Source organism: Podarcis melisellensis (assembly GCF_964234715.1).
Source record: "Podarcis melisellensis genome assembly, chromosome: 3".
NCBI classification, from domain to species: Eukaryota; Metazoa; Chordata; class Lepidosauria; order Squamata; family Lacertidae; genus Podarcis; species Podarcis melisellensis.
This window is the reverse complement of record NC_138530.1, coordinates 34,397,457-34,417,615: the sequence shown is the minus strand read 5'-3', so window position 1 is coordinate 34,417,615 and position 20,159 is coordinate 34,397,457. Positions and strand designations below refer to the sequence as shown.

Genomic DNA, 20,159 nt, shown 5'->3' with positions numbered 1-20,159 from the left:
AAATCATTTGAGAAAATAGGTTGTTTTTTTAGATCTCGTGTGTGGCCAGGCATTTGTATAAAATGCTTTGATCCGGATAAGAGGAAAATAGGTGATGCCATAGAGTAATAACCTGCAATTATTTTTTATAGCCATTGCATTCCAGTATAATAAATCAGTGCTTATATTGCTACAGTACAGAATTGGCATGATTACAGGTTCTGACAAGATGGTAAATCTGATTCAAGTAGTGTAATGCAAACACTTCCACCTGGTGCATAGGGCTTATGAGTGTAGAAATGGCTCAGTTCTTTTGTCTTTTCTATATATAAAAAAAATTAAAATAAGCCCTCAACTTGATAGTGATTTATTGCATCTCTAAGTTGGGAAAACTGTTAGAGTGTCATCTTTTCTTCCTGGATGCCAAGAGGAAGGTATTGGTTGAGAATGATTGACTGTGGGTGACATGGTAATCGATCATGAAGTAAGACGTTAAGAAAAATGAATGACTCAGGTTTGTACAATGACAGTAAGGGTGCTCCTCTGCTAGGGTTTTGATAGAAAAAGTTAAGTGGATTGGGGGAAATGAGAAAAGTATGGCAATTCCTGAGGAAAAGACTAAAAGCCAAAGACTGTTTTGATAAAAGAGAAGAAAAACACACAGGTCTTGAAAAACAACAAGTATTTTATTCAGACCGTATAACAGAATTCTCTTCCCACCTTTCAAATTTCTTTACTTTTTCTGCTACTCAGTCATGCAAGCATGCCCTCTTCTTTGTATGCTTTATGTATTTATTATTTGAGCCAGCAAATTTCCTTTCCTCTCTTGAAAAGTGCTTTCAGGTTGTATAAAATGCTAGACAGATGGGAAAAATCATCTTAGCTGACTGATGTCTCTCTGATGATACATAAACCATCAGTTACTTGTTTGGAAGAACCCTGGGGGCTGGTGGGTTGGTTAACCTCAAACGGTGATTGCTACAGAAGCTTGTTCCAATCAGAATTTTCACTCTTTTAGTATTCATAATGCTGAGTATTCAAATGAAAATTAATTCCATTTAATTTCAGCCATTCTACAATGCTTATTTAAATGTTAATGTGTCCACTTTCTGATTTATTAAATTAGATCATGAAGAGTTGGACATGTTAAATATCCCCACAAATCTGATCTGATAAGATTTGAAATATTCCTTATTTTGTCATATGTTCCATGTTGCCTTTGCATATAAATGCCTTGCAAGTACTCTGTAGTTCATCTTCGTAACATAAGCAAAGGCACATCGGTGTAGGAGCTGCTCCCGTTCTAAGGTCATCATTTTGTGCCCAAAAGGGAACTACGTGGAAACCATGAGAAGGCAGCGGTATATGAAAGGAAGGCCAGAAAAAAAATGTTGCAGTAGGTGGGAAACTGGGAGACTTCTGCCTCACGTTTCATCTGAAGGGACAGAAGTGGTAGAGTGCAGGTGGGCCACTGTGTGCTGCCCCTGCCTTCATATTTATCTCACATAACACTGCAAAAAGTTTTCCCTAATCAATATCTATATGATAAGTGTAATTGAGCTGAAACACCACACTGAATTTGTGTAAACCTATATATGCAAGTAGAGTTGAACAACAGCTGTTAAGTTCATAATGGCGTCAGTGTTTGGGGTTCAGCTTAACTGGACAAGATTGACTCCATCCAGAAAGCTACCAATGACTCTAGGAGCAGCACTGTTGTGAACATTGTTAAGGTGTAAAATGGCCTATCCATGGATATAGGAGCAATGACTCTGCAGAGATTTTCCTGACCACTCTAGCTGATGAAAATATCACTGTAATAGTGGGACCTGTTGCAGGTTCATTATGGCTGTGGATGAGCAGATTCGTACAGTGCCCTAGTTTGCATGTCATGCTAAGCCAAACCAAACCATAGCTTAGCACAAATGCACTGGTTTCAAGAGAGGAGATAGTGATGGGTTTACTCCCCCCCCCCAGTCATTTTGCTGCTATGGTGAACTAAGCCGTACCTTGGCTTAGCATGTCATATAAACCTGGACTTGTTTTAATTCTGCTGGATAAACCGTAGGACAAACCTTGGTTACAGCTCACGGTTAGTCTCTTGTTAGAGAGCTAAGCCACGTGGATGACATGGTGAGCCAAACTATGGCTTAACTCAGTGCAACACAGCAGCAAAATGACTGGGAAGGAGCAAAGAAGCCATGAGGTCCTTTTTGGGAGCTCATGTGCTTTGAGTTCACACTATGTCATAGTTTGGCTTAACATGTTATGTGAACCAGGTCACTGTGTTCTTCCCATCATGGAATGCAATCATTTGATCTAGATGATTCTGAATGCATGTGGATGCACACAGTTCTCATTCATACAGTGGCTTCCATTTGCTGCAGTGACAAAGCCGACTCCAGGTCTGTATCTACATTGCTTCTCCAGCAGTATCCCCACTCTTATGCGGTCTCTGCATTTATTTAATTTTTAAAAAAGGATCATAAATTTCTGAGTCATATGTGGTGGAGGGTCGCGTGCGGGTCTTCACCTTGCCACACAGAAAATCTTAATTTTTGCAAATGTGTGAACTTGCCCTAAGTGGCATTCGGCAAATACATTAATTCCTTTCCTGTAGCAGACTCCTTGCCTGATTAATCAATGACCTTATTCTGGTAAGCATTTCTGTCAGTATCTGTCTTGCTAATAACTCTATTTAGCCTAGAGCATACGAGGCATTGACTTCCTCTTCAAAGATTGTTAAGTAAAAAAAAAAGTGTTGGTAGTAATGTGGGCATTGCTTGTCCAAGAACGTTAAGACCTCAGTCTGATTTTTCTAACCATAAAAGGCGATGTGTTATGTCTTCCTGTTTTGTGTGGCTGGGAAAGGAGTAAAACGAACTTTTATTGGAGAAAAATATTTCCGTTCAAACAGTATGTGATAGAATAATATTCCAGAAAAGAGCCTTTGCAGCAAATTGTTATTCACAATATGCACTTTCTGGCTGCTAATTACTATACTAGTCCATGAACAACTATATACTATGCTAATTACTATATGTGCATGTGCAGACTCACAAAATAAGTAACAGTTTCTCCTGAATAGTCTTTTTAAAAATACAAAATAGGTTGAAGTGGTTGCTTGAAAACTTTGAAGAGTAGTTTATTAGGTAGCCAGTTTAAATGACGGTGTTTCCTGCTTATTTCAAGTGACAGAAAACATGTGATCTAATAGATGATGAAGCAGTTAAAAGTATAATGCAGGAGAAACTGTACAGTACATGTTGCCAGTCTAAGAATCTGTTTCCTGTATTGCGTTTTGCATTTTGATTCCTGCCTTGCAGGGGGTTGAACTAGATGACCTTCGGGGATCCCTTCCAACTCTGCAGTTCTATGATTCATTTGTGCCCGGGTATAAATGTAAATGCAGAATATTATGTGCCGCAGCATTGTGATAGCCTCTCCCATGGGGATAAGTTGCAGGAGGATGCTAACCAAAAACAGCAGCAGCCAAACAATTTATGATGTGAAAACCGTACATTTTGTTGTGAGAAAGAACAGGCTTTCTCAGTCTCATGGAAGAAGTTGGAGGGGGCAGGATTGCAATCAAGCTGCTCTGTGTACTTTTGGGAGGACATATGTACCCTGCTTTAAATGCCCAACATTATGGTGCTTTTTATTTTGTGTATTTATTACAGAGGCTGCGGGAAGGGCAAGACTTCTACTGCCTTTCAGATCCCTTTCCAAGAAGTGCTGTTGTCAAGCCTGTTTAGAATCATAATCTGTTAGGAAGACTGTCTGTGCCTGGCATTATTAATCCAAATTAGATCTTATATCAGGTAGATAGTTTAGACCAGGAATGGGGAACCTGTGTCCCTCCAGATAGTTGAATTCAAACTCATATCTTTATGGCTGATGAGCAGGAAGAAGGGAATTGGTGGCCTGCAATATCTGGAGGGCCACAGTTTTCCCCAAGCCTGTTGTAGACTATCTTAGAATACACTGTGGTGTGTTTTGATCTTGCATCTCTTAAGGATATGGTGCTTTCCTCTTTGCATTCACTAAGGTTACTATGTTGGTTCTGGGTAGCACTTGAACCTGAGCTACAATCAAACTTCTGAGCTAGCGAAGGAGTTATCAGCATAATTATGTAGAACTGTTATATGCCATTCAGCTCACCCAAGGCAAGGGGACATTTTGGAGTGGTGAAGGTCCTTGCCACATCTGTGCTCATTGAAGTGACCAAAGGATACAGGTTGTCAAATTGTTTTTGTCCTTGAGATTATTGCAATATTCGTCTGCTGTATATAAAACTGGGGAGTGAACCCTGTCTTCCATCCTACAACCTTAATAAAATGAGATATGGAGCGGAAGAGTTGTGGAAACTGAAAAGGTGCAAGTTCTATTCGAGAAAGAGAAAGTTAAACTTGCCTCTTCTCTTTGGAACATGCCTCCTAACATCCATCTCAATAGTAGAGAGCAGCAAGAAGGGGAAACAAGCAGCGCCAGGTGCGTGGGAATTGTGAAGAGCAGGTAGATAAGGAAGGGAATGAAGACATTTGAAAGCTTGTAGAAGTTCACAAATGTGAGAAGAAACAGGGAGCCAATGTTCAGAGAAGTGTGGTGGAGCAAGATGAAATTTGCAACAAATGGAACATAAATTTATTTTTTATCAGTTAGCCTCAACGAGTGAGTTTTAGTCATGAAGGTGGCCTATAAGTATTTTAAATAATAAAATAAAAATAGATGAGCTGAAGAGTTTAAGATAGCGGAAAGAGTTTTGAAGGAAGAGACAGAAAGAGAAAGAATAGGCAATATGAAGAGCAAAGCTTTTGCAGATGTGCTCACATACTTGCTACTGGCAAACTCATATTTTAGCCTGTCAAGAATAGTCCTCCTTGCCAGGCAGGACTAGTTGCTTATTTCTAGGGTTTGTTACCAAATATAGGTAGCCTTCTAGGTTGGGCACAGTTTGGCATAGAACACACTAACTCATACCATGTTTGCATCACCCTAAGATAGTTTATGGGAACAAGATGTCCTTTTACCTCCCAGGTAGGTATACAACAAGGGTTGATCATATTAAGAAAGGTATCCAGAATATCTGGGCTTGTGATCACACCTGAAAGGGGCATTGCTTTTTTAAAAGTGCCAGATTGGGCAGCTGAAATGAAAAATAAATGCATTTTGATGCAGGATGCACATTTTAAATACAATGAAAGAAAATGCTGTCCAAAAATCAATCCTGGTAATATAAATAGCATTATGATGTGCCATTGAATGATCTTAAAGCAAACAGAGCATACACAGAATGTGTCTTAACTTCTGCAGATTAGATGTCAAATTTAATACTAAATAGTAGTGTTTATTACTTGTACTTCACAAGATCAAGCCCTGTGTTATAACATTCTCAAGATTCCTTAGTATGTTGTCAGTTCTTATCTTTTCACATTAAGATGTCAGGCTCCTCAGGCAAGAGTTCATCTTTTCCTTTATGTCTTGAATAGCTCAAGTACACTGTCACCACTTAGCAAAATAATACTGCAAGGTTTATTCGAAACTGTTTGGTATAGGTTTAGAGACTTGTCATGTAGCTAAAATATGCTTTGAGTGTTTTACCTGCTGGCCAAACATAGGCACATGACTGTAATGTTAACTCATTCTTACTGCACTTCATGAAAACAAAAGATGCCTTTAGTGTGCATTGCATGATGCAAAGAAACCACCCGCATGGATGAACTTGAAACTGATGCACTATTTTTCATTGTTGCTTTGGCTTCCTGTGTTTGTTTTTGGGCATAACTATGATTGTTCTATTGAGGACAGGAAAGACATAGGAACTCAATTGGGTCACCTCAATCTTGAGACGTTCATAGTATTCATGCAGTGTATATGGTTAGGGGATGGGAATTGAAGGAGCCTGAGCAGGGTGTTCACACAGCAGTATTGTTGATAAGGGTAGAAATATCCTTTAGCTAGACTGCAATCAGTTTGGGGGTTTCTACTCTTTGTTTGACAATATCGGAATGGTTACAGTAACTCAATGTGTCACTTTCTAAAATATTGTTTTGACATAATCTGGTGAAACTGTATGTTCCTTTAAAAAATACTTTGGAGTCCTGTTTATTGAAAGGACAGTAGTTTTCCCAGTAGATTATATCTAATGTAGCCAAGTATGTGTTTAGATTTATAGCTCTTCCTGTCTTTCAGGCTTAGCGAAATAATGCAGTGTGTTCATACGAAATGGGAATAATGGGCATAATCAAGAAGCTCTCCTGAGCAAAACTCATGTGCAGCTTCCATTCCTTTCAAGAGGGAAGTAGGAAACTTGGGTTGTGCCCAGTTTGTGTAATCTGAAAGCCAACAATCTCAGTTTAAGATGAGATGATACGGGTTCAGCTTTGAATATTGGTTTCCATTTTATGGTGGTAATAGTGACCATGAAGTCCTTTGTTGAGACCCAGATAAGGGAGCATTTGTCATAAATATTGAAGTCCCCACCCCCAATATGTTAGAAATTCACAATGCCAAATCCAGAATGACCTTTGCCAGTCCTGCTGCCTTACCAACTTCGTGGCTGAGCTGAAAATTCTGGATGATGATGGTGGTGATGATAATAATTATATGCCACCCATCTGACTGGGTTTCCCCAGCCACCCTGGGTGGCTCCCAACCAAGTGTTAAAAACACAGTCAAACACCAACCATTAAGAACTTCCCTGAACAGAGCTGCCTTCAGATGTCTTCTAAAAGTCAAATAGTTGTTTATCTGTCTGACACCTGATGGATCTGCAGCACAAGGTACAAAACTGGCCATGTTCCCCACTGGGTATCTTCTGTTGGAAATACCTCAGTCATCTGACATGATCCTTCCTCCCTGTCTTGGACCCTCTCTTGGTTAATGTTGTACCAGATATATGGCTGGAAATACTCTGGGTCAGGGGTAGGCAACCTAGGCCCGCGGACAGTCTGGGAATCAGCATGTTTTTACATGAGTAAAATGTGTCCTTTTATTTAAAATGCATCTCTGGGTTATTCGAGGGGCATAGGAATTCGTTCATTCCACACCCCCAAAATATAGTCCAGCCCAGGGACGGTGGGCCAGCTCCCTGCTGAAAAAGTTTGCTGACCCCTGGTCTAGGTCAAAAGAAACCCTCTTGTTTCATCCATCCAAGGCTGTATAATAAGCAGCAGACTACAAGTTGTGGAAAGTGGATATTTACTAAATAGTACTTACTGTACTTCAATAGCATCATATCCAAGGTGGGGAACAGCAGCTGAGGGAATTCCAGAGGTGTGAGTCTTGCATTTCTTGAGGTTAGAGGAGGCCTGGGGCAGCTGATAACAGACTCAGTAGAAATGATCCCCACCCAAGTGCTGGTAAGTAGAAAGTAAGGTGTACTCATGGCATTCTTAACTCTCTCCTGACTTAGTAGTGAGAGCTAGGCTCTTGCATTGAGTATGAAAGCTGCCTGAGATGGAGGGAGAGCTGGTGAAGCCACTCTTATTCCCTCACAGTGAAGTTGTTGTCGCTGTTCAGTACATATTCTAAAAGCAACCACTTAACTTGGAAAGGAGCAGTGTACTCTCTTTACTGCTTTTATCAATCAGTTTTATTCATTATGGTGGTTTTTACCCCAGAAAGCTGTAAAATTGAAACAAAATAACTTTGCTGTGCAGATCCATGTGGTTAGAAAACCTTTCCAGTATGTAAGCAAGTACAGTGGTGCCTCGCTAGACGAAAAGAATTCGTTTCGCGATTCTCTTCGTCTAGTGGTTTTTTTGTCTTGCGAAGCAAGCCCATTGACAGCTTAGTGGATTAGCGCTACAGCTGTCAAGCGGCTTCCAGCGATCAGCTGTTAAGCGGCTTATCAGCGGAACAGCTGATAAGCGGCTTAGCGGCTTAAGAAAAGGGCGAAAAAAGCGGAAAAAACCCGCGGGGGGATGCAAGATTTTTTTCGTCTTGCGAAGCAACCCCATAGGGGAATTCGTTTTGCGAAGCGCCTCCAAAACGGAAAACCCTTTCGTCTAGCGGGTTTTTCGTCTTGCGAGGCATTCGTCTTGCGGGGCACCACTGTAAGGAGTTTTCACAATCTCAGCAAGTGCTTTATCTGCTGTTTGGGCATGATTTGATCTGAGCCATTTAGCTGCAGAGAATATGTTTTGTGGGCAGGGGGTGGGAATTCATTACAGTCTTTCTCTTTTCTTGGTTGGATCTTTCGTCATCAGGGACTGAGCAAAATAACTTGGACTCAAGGAAGAGTATTCAAAAGTATTTCTGTGTGAGAGAAATGGCACTCTTGCCTGAGCACCTCCAGGTTGTGAATTTCTGAGGTGCTGCCATAAGGTTTGCAAGCAAGAGCTGGTGGAATGGTTGTGATGGTTTTGCTTTTGAAAATTCCAAAATAAGCTATTGGATCCGATCGAATGTATAGTTACTCTGTAGCAGGGTGGGTCCAAGACATGGCTCAAGTGCCGCATGCAGCCAAAATACCTTCCAAAGAAGCAGATCATGTATTGCACGGAAAGCATGAGACACTGAAGCACTGATATTTTTCAAAAGCACCACTTCTTTAGAGTTGAGGAGGTGAATAGTGATATCTGTGTGTATGTGCCATTGTTTTAAACTATGTATAGGGGTGTTTTTTTGTGTTTCATGCAGCCTGCAGTTCAACAGGCAACTTCTAGAGTGGGAGTATGACATACAGTGGTACCTTGGTTCTCGAATGGCTTAGTTGTCAAACAAATTGTCTCCCAAACACCACAAACCTGGAAGTAAGTGTTCTGGTTTGCAAACGTTTTTCGGAAGCTGAATGTCTGACGCAGCTTCCACTTGAGCACCGGAAGCTCCTGCAGCCAATCAGAAGCTGCGCCTTGGTTTTCGAACAGTTTCGGGAGTCAAACAGACTCCTGGAACAGATGAAGTTCAAGAACCAAGGTACCACTGTAATACACATCCATATTTCAGCAGAGGTATTTGAGTTCTGTACGTTAACTATGTTGTGGCACCACTGTGTAATTCATCCTTGGAGATAGCCACTCTCCCATTTCCATTGGTCAGTAAACTTGAAGCTTGTTTTTTAGACAAGGATGGACTGCTGCTCTCCAACAAGTTTGCATCTAAACATTGATTTTTCAGTCCTTCTTGTGTGGTTGGCATTCACTTTTCTGCTCTCTCCTGGAGCCCTAGTGAAGCATCTGTCTGCCCGCCATGCCCAGTAGAGTACCTTTGCTGAAAAATCCTCCCCTCAACTGCTTAAGATAGCTACTATGATTAAAAGCTTCTAGTATTGTCCGGCTAGCTATATCTTTATTCATACAATACAGTGGTACCTTGGATTACATACGCTTCGGGTTACAGACTCTGCTAACCCAGAAATAGTGCTTCAGGTTAAGAACTTTACTTCAGGATAAGAACAGAAATCGTGCTCCGGCGGCGCAGCAGCAGCAGGAGGCCCCATTAGCTAAAGTGGTGCTTCAGGTTAAGAACAGTTTCAGGTTAAGAACGGACCTCTGGAATGAATTAAGTACTTAACCTGAGGTACCACTGTACAGAGGAGCTTCAGTGCTAGCATATTTAATGGATAACTTGAGATGCAAGCTATTCTTTTCTCTGAGATGGAAAGAGGAGTGTGTCTTTGTAGGAGGCAGATGGTAGATGGTCATAAAGATGGAGCATGAAGAAATCTTTCATACCTGTCTATTTATTTTATCTAAGCTTCTCTTGCACCGAACTGCAGTACAAAGGAGGAAAGGCCCAAAATCGAGCAGTGGAGTTCCATTTCAAGCAAGGTTCCTCCATCTGATTTTGGGCAGTTTCCCCCTTACACTGCAGTTCTATGTTCAGGATCCCACCCACCCCCCACCACAAAGAAAAAACAACCTCTGGAGAGGGGAGGGGAAAGGAAAGCTTGTTTGCGCAAGCTGCCTTCCTCTCACGCAACCACTGCATACAACACAGTATTTTTAGCATCTAATATCTCCAGAATGAGGAAGCTGTCTCCAATACTGCCTATTAACACAAGGCTATAAATGTTAATAATGGAGGGGGGGACGCAGGCAGGCAGACAGGCAAATGGTGGTGTCCTTCAATCTAACTGGGCAAAAATGGTTAGGATAATTGTGTAGATTTGTGCAAAGGGCTGAACTGGGAACATGTACACACCCTCTCTGATGGGTGTTAGTTACGAATAATTATGGGTACTTGGTTGGCATAAATATTGTCTTTTGAAAAATCGGTATCCTTTCCTGAGTTTATACCTGTTTTTTGTAGGCTTCTTCGTTTCTCAGATCCTTACTATGCAACTTGGTTCTACTCCAAACACAAGGGGAAATGAATTATAGCAGTTGTAACAGTGTAGAGCAGATGTTTTGGTTGGACTGGCTATTAGCACTGTGACTCACCATAAATCCTCAGTTCCAGTAAGTTCCCAGTTTTTAGTTACAGTAGGTAGAAGGATGCAGGAAAACAATGTGTTTGTGCATTGTGCTTTGAATGTGTTTGGGCACTAGTTGCCAGGAATCTATTTTTTAAAAGGTTACTCTGTTGTTTAATGGCTTACATGGTCAAATAAAAAAACAAATTGTGAAAGGTATCCTGAAACCTACATCACTACAAGCAACAAGAACTGGCGCATCGTTTAAATGATCCTAATGGATAAAACACAAAATTCAGTTAAGAGAATTTTAGCATACTATACATTACGGGAAAATGATTTAAATTATTTGTTTTTAAAAGAAACTTATACCCCCATCATTCCAATATGCACATGAGGCAGTTTACAAATGCAAGTAAAAACAATATCAAAATCTCTGCATAACAAATTGTGTGAGAGCTTTATGGTGAATGAAATGGTTTGTTGTTGTTTTTAAAATAGTTGTATGTTCTAATCATCCCCCCCCCACTTAAAATCTGTGATCTTCAAAACTGGGAACAGCGGCTTTTTCAGAACTAGGAACAGTGGCAGGGAATTTTGAGCAGTGTGTATGTTCACACGGCTTGTTCACAGTATAAACCATAGTGCCCCATAAATCTGTTCTGGGCTTCCCCCCACCCTCTGGTTTAGTATGAATGAGTAGTGTGATCATACACTTAAAGAAGAGAGAGTGAGTCTATCAGACTAGGGAGGAGTTCTGTAAAAGTTGTGCCAACACTGAGATGACCCTGTTCCTGGATCCTACCAACTGTCATTTCAGTGTGGGCAGTCACTGAGCTGAGACTTTGATCAAGTGGATTTATACGGGCGAAGGCAGCCCATCAGGGTGTCGTTAACTTAAACTGGGCCTGTATACTAATAGGTAACCAGTGCCTTTGGTATAGAATCTTTGTGCTCCAGTTGCCACAGCCTGTTCAACATCCCGACAAGCCACTTTTTGTACCAGTTATCATTTCTGAACTGTCCTTGAAGGCAACCCTGCATAGAAAGTGTTGCAATAGTCCATTCTGAGTGCGGTTAAACCAGTAAGACATCGACTACCAATGTCAGATCTGCTTTCTTCAGTAAGTGCACTCTGCCTAGAGAAAGTGCAGTTAAGTGTGCAAAACAACACATATGCAGCCTCGGGCTCCCCGATGTCTTGGGGTGTCCCCCCCCAGGAGATAGGGAGCAGACAGTGGCAGTGAAAAAACAGACATGCATATAGAAGTGACTCAGTATTATAAGCAGGCCTGCATGACCTTCAGCTCTTGTCCAGGCATGCTACAAATTCTTCTTGCAAGTGTCATCTGTGATACCTCTGGCTTGGTTTACCCCCCATAGGGTATTTCTCTTTCAAGTTGCGATAATTAGAAAAAGGATTCCATCATGCTTACATAGTTGTATTGTTATCTCTTTACCAAATAAATAATTAAGTATATGTATTTATCACAGTATTTATATACCCCCATCTTACAAAGCTTCAGGGAGGTGTGCAACAACATATAAACATTTAGGAGCAATACAAATACCCTTCTGAATTATGGAAATAGAACAAACTGACTTGCTCCCAAATTAAGACCATTGCTGCATCTAGCCCAGTATTGGGCCACAACTCTCCTGGATTTCAGCCTTTCCCAGCCTTTAACCAGTGAACGAACCTGATTACATTCTGCATGCAGAGCATGTGCCATGGGACTTTTTGCCAGAATATTTATTCTCTGGGATGTTAGCAACACTGGAAAGAGATATTGCTTGGTTGCTCACGAGTCCTCTTACAACTTTTAAAACAAAAACAGAGAAAGTCAAGCTGATTGAAACAATTGGAGAACTACATTTTTCAAATTTTGGGAGGGCCAGCAGAATAGTCCATGCACATGGCCAAATTTGGCATCTAGAAAACCATAAACTCACTTCCTTAATTTTAAAAATAATCTTGCATTCATAGTTGTGAAGGGCAAATTGAAATGGTGGCAGCAAAATGTCTCAAGATTACAAATCATGAAGCAAAGAATCAACCCATATTCCTTGTTTGTTACAGTTATAAAAATTTTATTATTATTAAGAGCTGAGTTGAGTTTTGAGGGCAACAATTTCTGCAGAAGAATATTGTGACATGCCCACTAGCAGTAATTTGACATCTGCCATGTTCATAGCAATGACATGTAATTTATGTCGACCACATGCACCTAAAATATGCAGATTTGTCCCTGCTAATGTTCTGTTTTCCAGTGTGCCCCTCAGTGCTGAGCAAGTTGTCTCTCCACATTTTTTTTAATGGGTTGCACTTGCAGACTGCAAACCTCTTGAACAGGCCTTGGACTTTCTCCCATTATTGAGCTTATGTCTACTTTCAGTCTGAAGTTGTTTTCTTTTTGTGTATGTTTGTTTGTAGGATGCAAATGAAGACCCTGGGGAAGATGTTGCTCTTCTTTCCGTCAGCTTTGAGGATACAGAAGCTACTCAAGTTTTCCCCAAACTGTATCTGTCTCCACGAATCGAACAGTAAGTGCAGCACCTCATATATGATATTCCTGTTCTCATAACATTTAATTATACCTCTTGCTGTTCATGCAGGAAGTTTTGGGGGGCATCAAACCTCTCTGACTTTTAATTGACAAAAGCCAAGATTATGATTGTAAGTGGCTATGGTGGTAAAGCCATGCAGTTTCCCATGCCAGATCCATCCTTAAGTATATAATACTATTAGAGCTGAGCCAGCATTGGCAGTATTGCAAGCAGGTTGTAGCTTCCTGAAATGGTATTGGTTGAAGGTTCCATCTTTTCTCTCTTTATTCCATTGACAAGCCCCCCACCCAAGGGGATTTAAGGTGCAGAGATTTTTCTCTGATTTTTTTCCATTACGGGAAAAATTTAAAACACCAGTGACAGGCTGATCATAGAATCACAGAATTGTCGAGTTAGAAGGAACCGCGCGGGTCATCTTGTCCAACCCACTGCAATGCAGGAATACTTTGCCCAACGTGGATCTCGAACCCACATCCCTGAGATTAAGAGTCTCATGCTCTACTGCCTGAGCTATCCCCTGCTTGTATGTCAGTCATCTGGTTAGTCAGCGCACTATCCCAGGAGCACCTTTGACAGAATAAGATATGAAAAAACAGCAGTGAATAACCATAGAAAATGGCACAACTCACCAATGGTTCTAGCACCTATTAAAAATGAAATAAAGTAATTAAATACTACCATTCAGCAATGTCACAGCTGCATGAGTGACAGCCCCAACTCATGCCTTCGCCCAGGTTGGGTGTCTTGTTAACCCTTTCATTGTGTTTTCCTATGCACTGAACTTAGATTCTTGCAATGTGTTTCAGCTGTAGCTAGTGGATATTTTTATTGAGAGGCATAAATTGAAGCGTCTGGAACTCTTTGGCTGTTGTGCTAGCTTTTGTGTTTCTTTATCTCTGAATCTCAACTACTGTAGGAATGGGGTCAGAGTGGTGTGAACCAGGAAGTGATTTTTGTTTCCCTGCTGCAGCCTCTGTATGCCTGGTGCTGCGTCATTATTACATTGTGAGTAAGTCAGTAGCCAATCTTCCAACCTGTGTAGTCAGGAGTGAGGAATGCAATGCAACAAGCTTCATTCTGCAAATGGACAGAGCACCGGTTAAATTTAATTCTCACCTTTTTAATGCAGTATTTAACGGGGAATAGGATCAAGCTATCAAATAATTTTGTTATATGTTGTTGTTGAATAGCATTCCCCCTAAACTATGCCCTATGAGAATAGAAAAAGGCTTCTCCAGATTAAGCGGCATTTAGGCAAGCTGTAAGAATGCTTTTCTTAAAGTGCAGTTGGGAATCTGTGGTCTAAAAAGCTATTTTGACCAAGCACATGAAGGAACATTTTACTTGAAAGTTACTGTGCAATACATTTAGCAGACTTGCTAATAAACTAATTTTGCTCCTAAAATGGAAGCATTGGAAGTGGAGGAGAAAATCCACCTCCTTCATTAGTTTTCTTTTCTTCCATTTTTGGAGCTGAGTGCATCTCTGTTCCTTTTCCAGCCCGCCCCCCCCCCCCGGCACTTTGTACTTCAGTCTTGAAAGGTCTGCTTCAGAGCTTCAGGCTTAAATGTACTTTACCTTAGAGATAAGAATCCGTGGAAGAACCTCTTGTTTTGCTTTACGTCTTAACAGATGAAGGCTTCCAAAGAGAAAGTTACAAGTTGTTAACCTGAAAGAAAGCCTCAAAGGCTTTAAAAGTTTTTAGTGTCCTTAAATGGATGCAGTATCTAAGGTGGAAGACCTGCTTCTTCAAATACCTAGTCTAGACATAGTTACAGGTAGGTAGCCGTGTTGGTGTGCCATAGTTGAAACAAAATTAAAAAATCCCTTCCAGTAGCACCTTAGAGACCAACTAAGTTTGTTACTGGTATGAGCTTTCATGTGCATGCATACCAATACCAAATTTAGTTGGTCTCTAAGGTGCTACTGGAATGATTTTGTTTTGTTTTGTTTTTAGTCTAGACAGTGTAGGATATTGAAAGAAAGAAATGTCTCAGGTAACTGATTGGACAAATACATCCTCCATAGGTTTGTTTTTATTATAGATGTTAAATGTGCATACACTTGGATTGTGAACGCCTATGGGACACAGTGCCAAGTAATTTGCAAAAGAAGAAAGTGTAATTAGATAGGATTAATTTTTGATTAGGATTAATACTGATCATACTGAAGGAGGCTTTGGGGCTTGGGAGTGTTGCTGGACCTAGCTTTGAGTGGCCACTGTAGCCTGGTATGTTCCTTCCCCCCAAAAAGCACTTTGAGTGGTATATTGTCTGCTTGAGAAATATGTGTGCCTGCCTACCACGGTCCAGTAGCCTAGTTGCAAGGCATCCTTTAAGAGTCTACCTTGGAACAATGTCCAGAATGCTGACTACATTGTTGACAGGCTGCAGCTTAGGACAACATACCTCCAACTCACAAATGACTGCTCTGGTTACCAGAGTTTCCAAGGCCAATTCAGAGTATTGGTTTTAGCCATTCAAGGCCTAAGTGGTTTGGACCCCAGATATTTGGAGGAACTTCGCCTTCTCTGTACACCTCTGTGTGCATTAAGATCTGCATTACTGCAGACCAGCACAAGTAAAAATGTAATAAGTGAGCTTAATCAGTCATAAGGAATGTTTCTCAAAAGCTGCTGTTTTCATTGAGAGGATAGGTCTCTGGCCCCAGGCCCATACATAGCATGAGGGAAAGGGTTAAACTCACCCTCTCTACGTGCTGTAATCCTGATAGTTATCAAATACAACGCCCAGTAGCCGCTGTTTTCATTATTAAAACTATGCACATTAAATGCAAATATGCATTTACCATCACATTTACTTTGACCCTATGACAGATGCTGTCAAATTTAGCATCTAGTTAAGCACTTAGACATATTTTATGAAAATATATTGTTCAGACACCTTCAAACATTCTTTAGCAATAATGGGGTGATAAGATTTTAAATACAAGTCATAATGGTCTCATGTGAAAAGGTTAAGTGAAATGCATGTCACCGAGATTCTTTTAAGGAAGAAAGCACTAGAAATAATCTTTTGTTGACTTCCGATGCAAGCAAATTACCCAGTTTATTTCATTGTTTTAATGCTAGCTGACTATATTTGTGAAAAGGAAGGCCAGTGCTTCAGCAAGTGCTTGTTACAATGCTAATGTAATCTTCACAGTTGTTTATCTCGCATGAAAAGGTATAACTTTGACAATTTTGCTAGGAATACAAATGTTCAGGTTAGTTAATGGTCTATCACCTTCTTTGGTGTAACCTCTACTGACTAAATTATACTATCATTTTATTTGGGGAGTAATTTGTGGTGTAAAAAGGTAAAGTTAAAGGACCCCTGACAGTTAAGTCTAGTTGCAGACGACTCTGGGGTTGCGGCGCTCATCTCGCTTTACAGGCTGAGGGAGCCGGTGTTTGTCCTCAGGTGGTTTTTCCAGGTCATGTGGCCAGCATGACTAAGCCGCTTCTGGCACAATGGAACACTGAAACCAGAGCAGCGCACAGAAACACTGTTTACCTTCCCGCCGGAGCAGTACCTATTTATCTACTTGCACTGGCATGCTTGCACTGGCATGCTTGCACTGGCAGGAGCTGGGACAGAGCAATGGAAGCTCACCCTGTTGTGGGGGATTCGAACCGCCGACCTTCTGATCGGCAAGCCTAAGAGGCTCAGTGGTTTAGACTGCAGGGCCACCCGCATCCCAATTTGTGGTGTAGAAGAGGGTAATTGTAAAGATTGATCCATCTCTTTTAGATTTATGATTGGTGGATTTTTAAGGTAAAGTGTATATGAATTTTTTTTTCTGAGGAGAGAAAACTACTCAAGAAACTTTGTTAAATTTGAATAATTGCTTACTTAATTTTTATCAGGTGTTTCTGGACTGGCAAATCTTGGCTTCATGTTTAACATCTTACACGAAACATGAGTAGGCACTTGCAATGTTCAACTTTGTGGTACACTTACCCTCCTGAAAGTTAACGGTTTAAATGTAGACTTAATCCATCATGGAGCCTTGGCTTACCAAGTCAAACTGCCATTTGTGATCACTTGACACTCATACTTGCATGTAATTTTGTCAGAACATTAGAAGGCCTCCAGAAATCTAAAAGGTATGCTTTAGTGGCTAGAACTCTTCCAGATTCGTGTTGTGTACTTTATATAAACATATTCACAAGGCAGAGCTCTGCCTCACCATTTTTGAAACATTAACCAAAAGGTATTTATTGCAAAATTAAGAAAATGTATCTGATATCTGTCTTAACAAGCAAAATTATTATAATAGGTCAACTTTAGTGAGCTGTGCCAGATATAATAGCTGTAAACCCTGCTTCTATGTTTTCCCGCACCAGCAGCCCTGTGTTGCACAGAATAATTGGGTGCAGTTTATAGATACAGCTGCTGCAAGTGGTCACGAAACAGAAAAGAGCAAGAACCCACTCCCCTCTTCCAAGATGGAGGCATGTTTAACAAAGAGAATGAGTATGCATATCAGGAAGGATGAAAAAAAAATGTTCTTAAAAATAGGTGGCCCCTGGCCTCCTTCTCCAACTTACAAGTCAGAAGAAAGGGAAATTTTAATGAGATCACAAGCAGCCTGCTCTTTTTTTTTTTAATCCCATGTTAGGTCCAAGGAGTACCTTGGAGACAGCGACCACAAGTCTTAAAACTGATATTATTAAATAGGTGCTGGACACACATGGTGATTAACCACATTACTGTTATTTGGCAATGGCAAGGAGGAAGGAGTCTGAGTGACTAACATGGATTTTGAGCATCAAGTCATTCAGCAACAATGTTGGGAATGGAGAGACATCAAATTCCTGCTGCCTCTCTTTAAAACATTTTTAAAAGCACAGTGTATTACAGTTAGCAGCAACAGGAGTTGCATGTTTACATTTCTATTACGCTAAACACTGATTTATTGTTTGACTCACACTATCCAACTGTTTCCAAATTTGAGCAGCAAATGAAGTTCATTTCCAAGTGATTTGGAGAGTGAACCAGTTTCAGGAACATAAATCTCCGGGGAACTCTTTCCAGTTGGTAGCCTTCTCTTTATTACCAGTATATTATAGCTTCCTCTGGCTTCCAGTATGCTTCAATAATTAAAAGTGTCATATCAGGAGATCCATCTGGTAAAATCACAGCTAAACGGAGGAACTTTTAGAAATAGGTAGAGGGGGCTTATTAAAATATAAAACAAAATTTTAATCAACAGTACAATCTGAAATGTAAGTAGAAATCTTAATCAAATGGTTTAATTTTTTTGCAGGTCAAGTCAGGTACAGTGCTACCTCGGATTAAGAACTTAATTCGTTCTGGAGGTCTGTTCTTAACCTGAAACTGTTCTTAACCTGAAGCACCACTTTAGCTAATAGGGCCTCCACTGCCGCTGTGCCGCCGCCACGCGATTTCTGTTCTCATCCTGAAGCAAAGTTCTTAACCCGAGGTACTATTTCTGGGTTAGCGGAGTCCGTAACGTGAAGCATCTGTAACCCAAGGTACCACAGTATTAGTGATAGATTTACAGGCCATAGCCCTTTGGGGTCTCCAGGATTTTGTATGCTTCACAATTATGTGTATATCTGCCCAGAGTGGGAATTGTGTCCTTGCTAAATAAGACCCACCATAACCATATTTGCTGGCACAGGAAGTCCTATGAGGGAGGCTGGAAGGAATTTAAACTCTGTAGCAGCAAGTCAACTTCAAAGTTGTTCACATGACCCTGCCTCCAAATGTTTCTGTGTGTTCTGTAGTCTCTCTCAGACAGTGTTGGGAAAGCATTTGGAGCTTTGGGTTTGCTGCACATATGTATACTAATTCAGCAGTGTAGGTAGCTGCTGCTGCTAATTTAAATAAGTCAGTTTCTGTAGTGCTTTATGAACCCAGTCTCCTTGACCTTGTTTGGCATTTGTGCAGTAAAGATGGAGAGCCTGACATGATCTAAGCATGCTGATTTCTAAGGACATGTCTCCCTGGGTGGGCCTGTTTTGCATTTTGTTGGCATTTTAGGCCTCCTTTAGAGCTTTTGTAATATTAGCTCCTCTGGGAAATAAAGCCTTGGCAGCTAGTTTCACCTCAGAACAAGTCTCTAAAAATTGGTTCCTTGTTGAGCTTAGTGGACTTTGTAAACAAATTATGCAGCCATTAAAAAACCACATGCAGCTGAACAAGTATGGCGTATGTATGTTGGGCTCTTTACATTTGCATAAGCATTGTGTCCTAGTCTTTAATATGCTGAGATTGTTTGCAATAGAGGACGAGATATAAAGGCGAGAGCCTATACCTATATGCTGTGTTAGCATGTTAATATCCAAGCCAACTAAAGTGTCTGGATAACCAGTATATTAATTATAGCCCACCCTTCATTAAAGGTAAAGGTACCCCTGCCTGTACGGCCAGTCTTGACAGACTCTAGGTTGTGCGCTCATCTCACTCTAGAGGCCGGGAGCCTGCGCTGTCCGCAGACACTTCCGGGTCACGTGGCCAGCGTGACGAAGCTGCTCCAGCGAACCGGCACCAGAGCAGCACACGGAAACGCCGTTTAACTTCCCGCTATAAAGCGGTACCTATTTATCTATTTGCACTTAAGGGTGCTTTCGAACTGCTAGGTAGGCAGGAGCTGGGACCGAACAACGGGAGCTCACCCCGCCGCGGGGATTCGAACCGCCGACCATGCAATCGGCAAGTCCTAGGTGCTGAGGTTTTACCCACAGCGCCACCCACGATGCTGTTAATTTCCAGCTACTTGAAACACAGGGAGCTGCTGCAACGCATTCATTGCTATTGTTTGTTTGCACAGGACCTTTTTCCTAACATTCTCGTCAAACATTTCATAATGCACTACATACATGCAAACTAGGCAAGATTTCCAATAAGCTGTCACCCTACAATCAGCTATAAATGACTCCTTTTCACATTCCTTTTCACATTCACTGTTTTTCTCCTTGCTCATCAAACATCTCTCTAAAGATAACTGGGTGAAAGCATCTAAATATTACTACTTTCTTAGGGGTTGCTTGCATTTATATAACAGCATGTTTCCATAAATACTTAATTCCAAGATAGATTCATACATGACTTGATTTTTTTCTCCATCAGTTTTTTAAATATATATATTTCATTATCAAGCTGTGTGAAATAAAAAAGATGAGTCCATACATTTTGGGCTGTGTGTGTGTGTTTGTAACATTGCCCTTAATGTTGGAAACTTTTTGAACTTGGAATTCCATCTTGAGTCACACAGATCCCTCCTG

General features: G+C 40.9%; 1 protein-coding gene across 1 annotated transcript in view; it reads left to right on the top strand.

Moving 5' to 3' along the window:
• Nucleotides 1-20,159, top strand: part of BABAM2 (BRISC and BRCA1 A complex member 2) — a 127,711-nt gene that overhangs the window by 34,492 nt on the left and 73,060 nt on the right. The window contains exon 7 of the mRNA XM_081905417.1: nt 12,771-12,880. Within this exon, the coding sequence (XP_081761543.1) occupies nt 12,771-12,880 (110 nt within the window). The remainder of the gene's footprint in view (nt 1-12,770; nt 12,881-20,159) is intronic.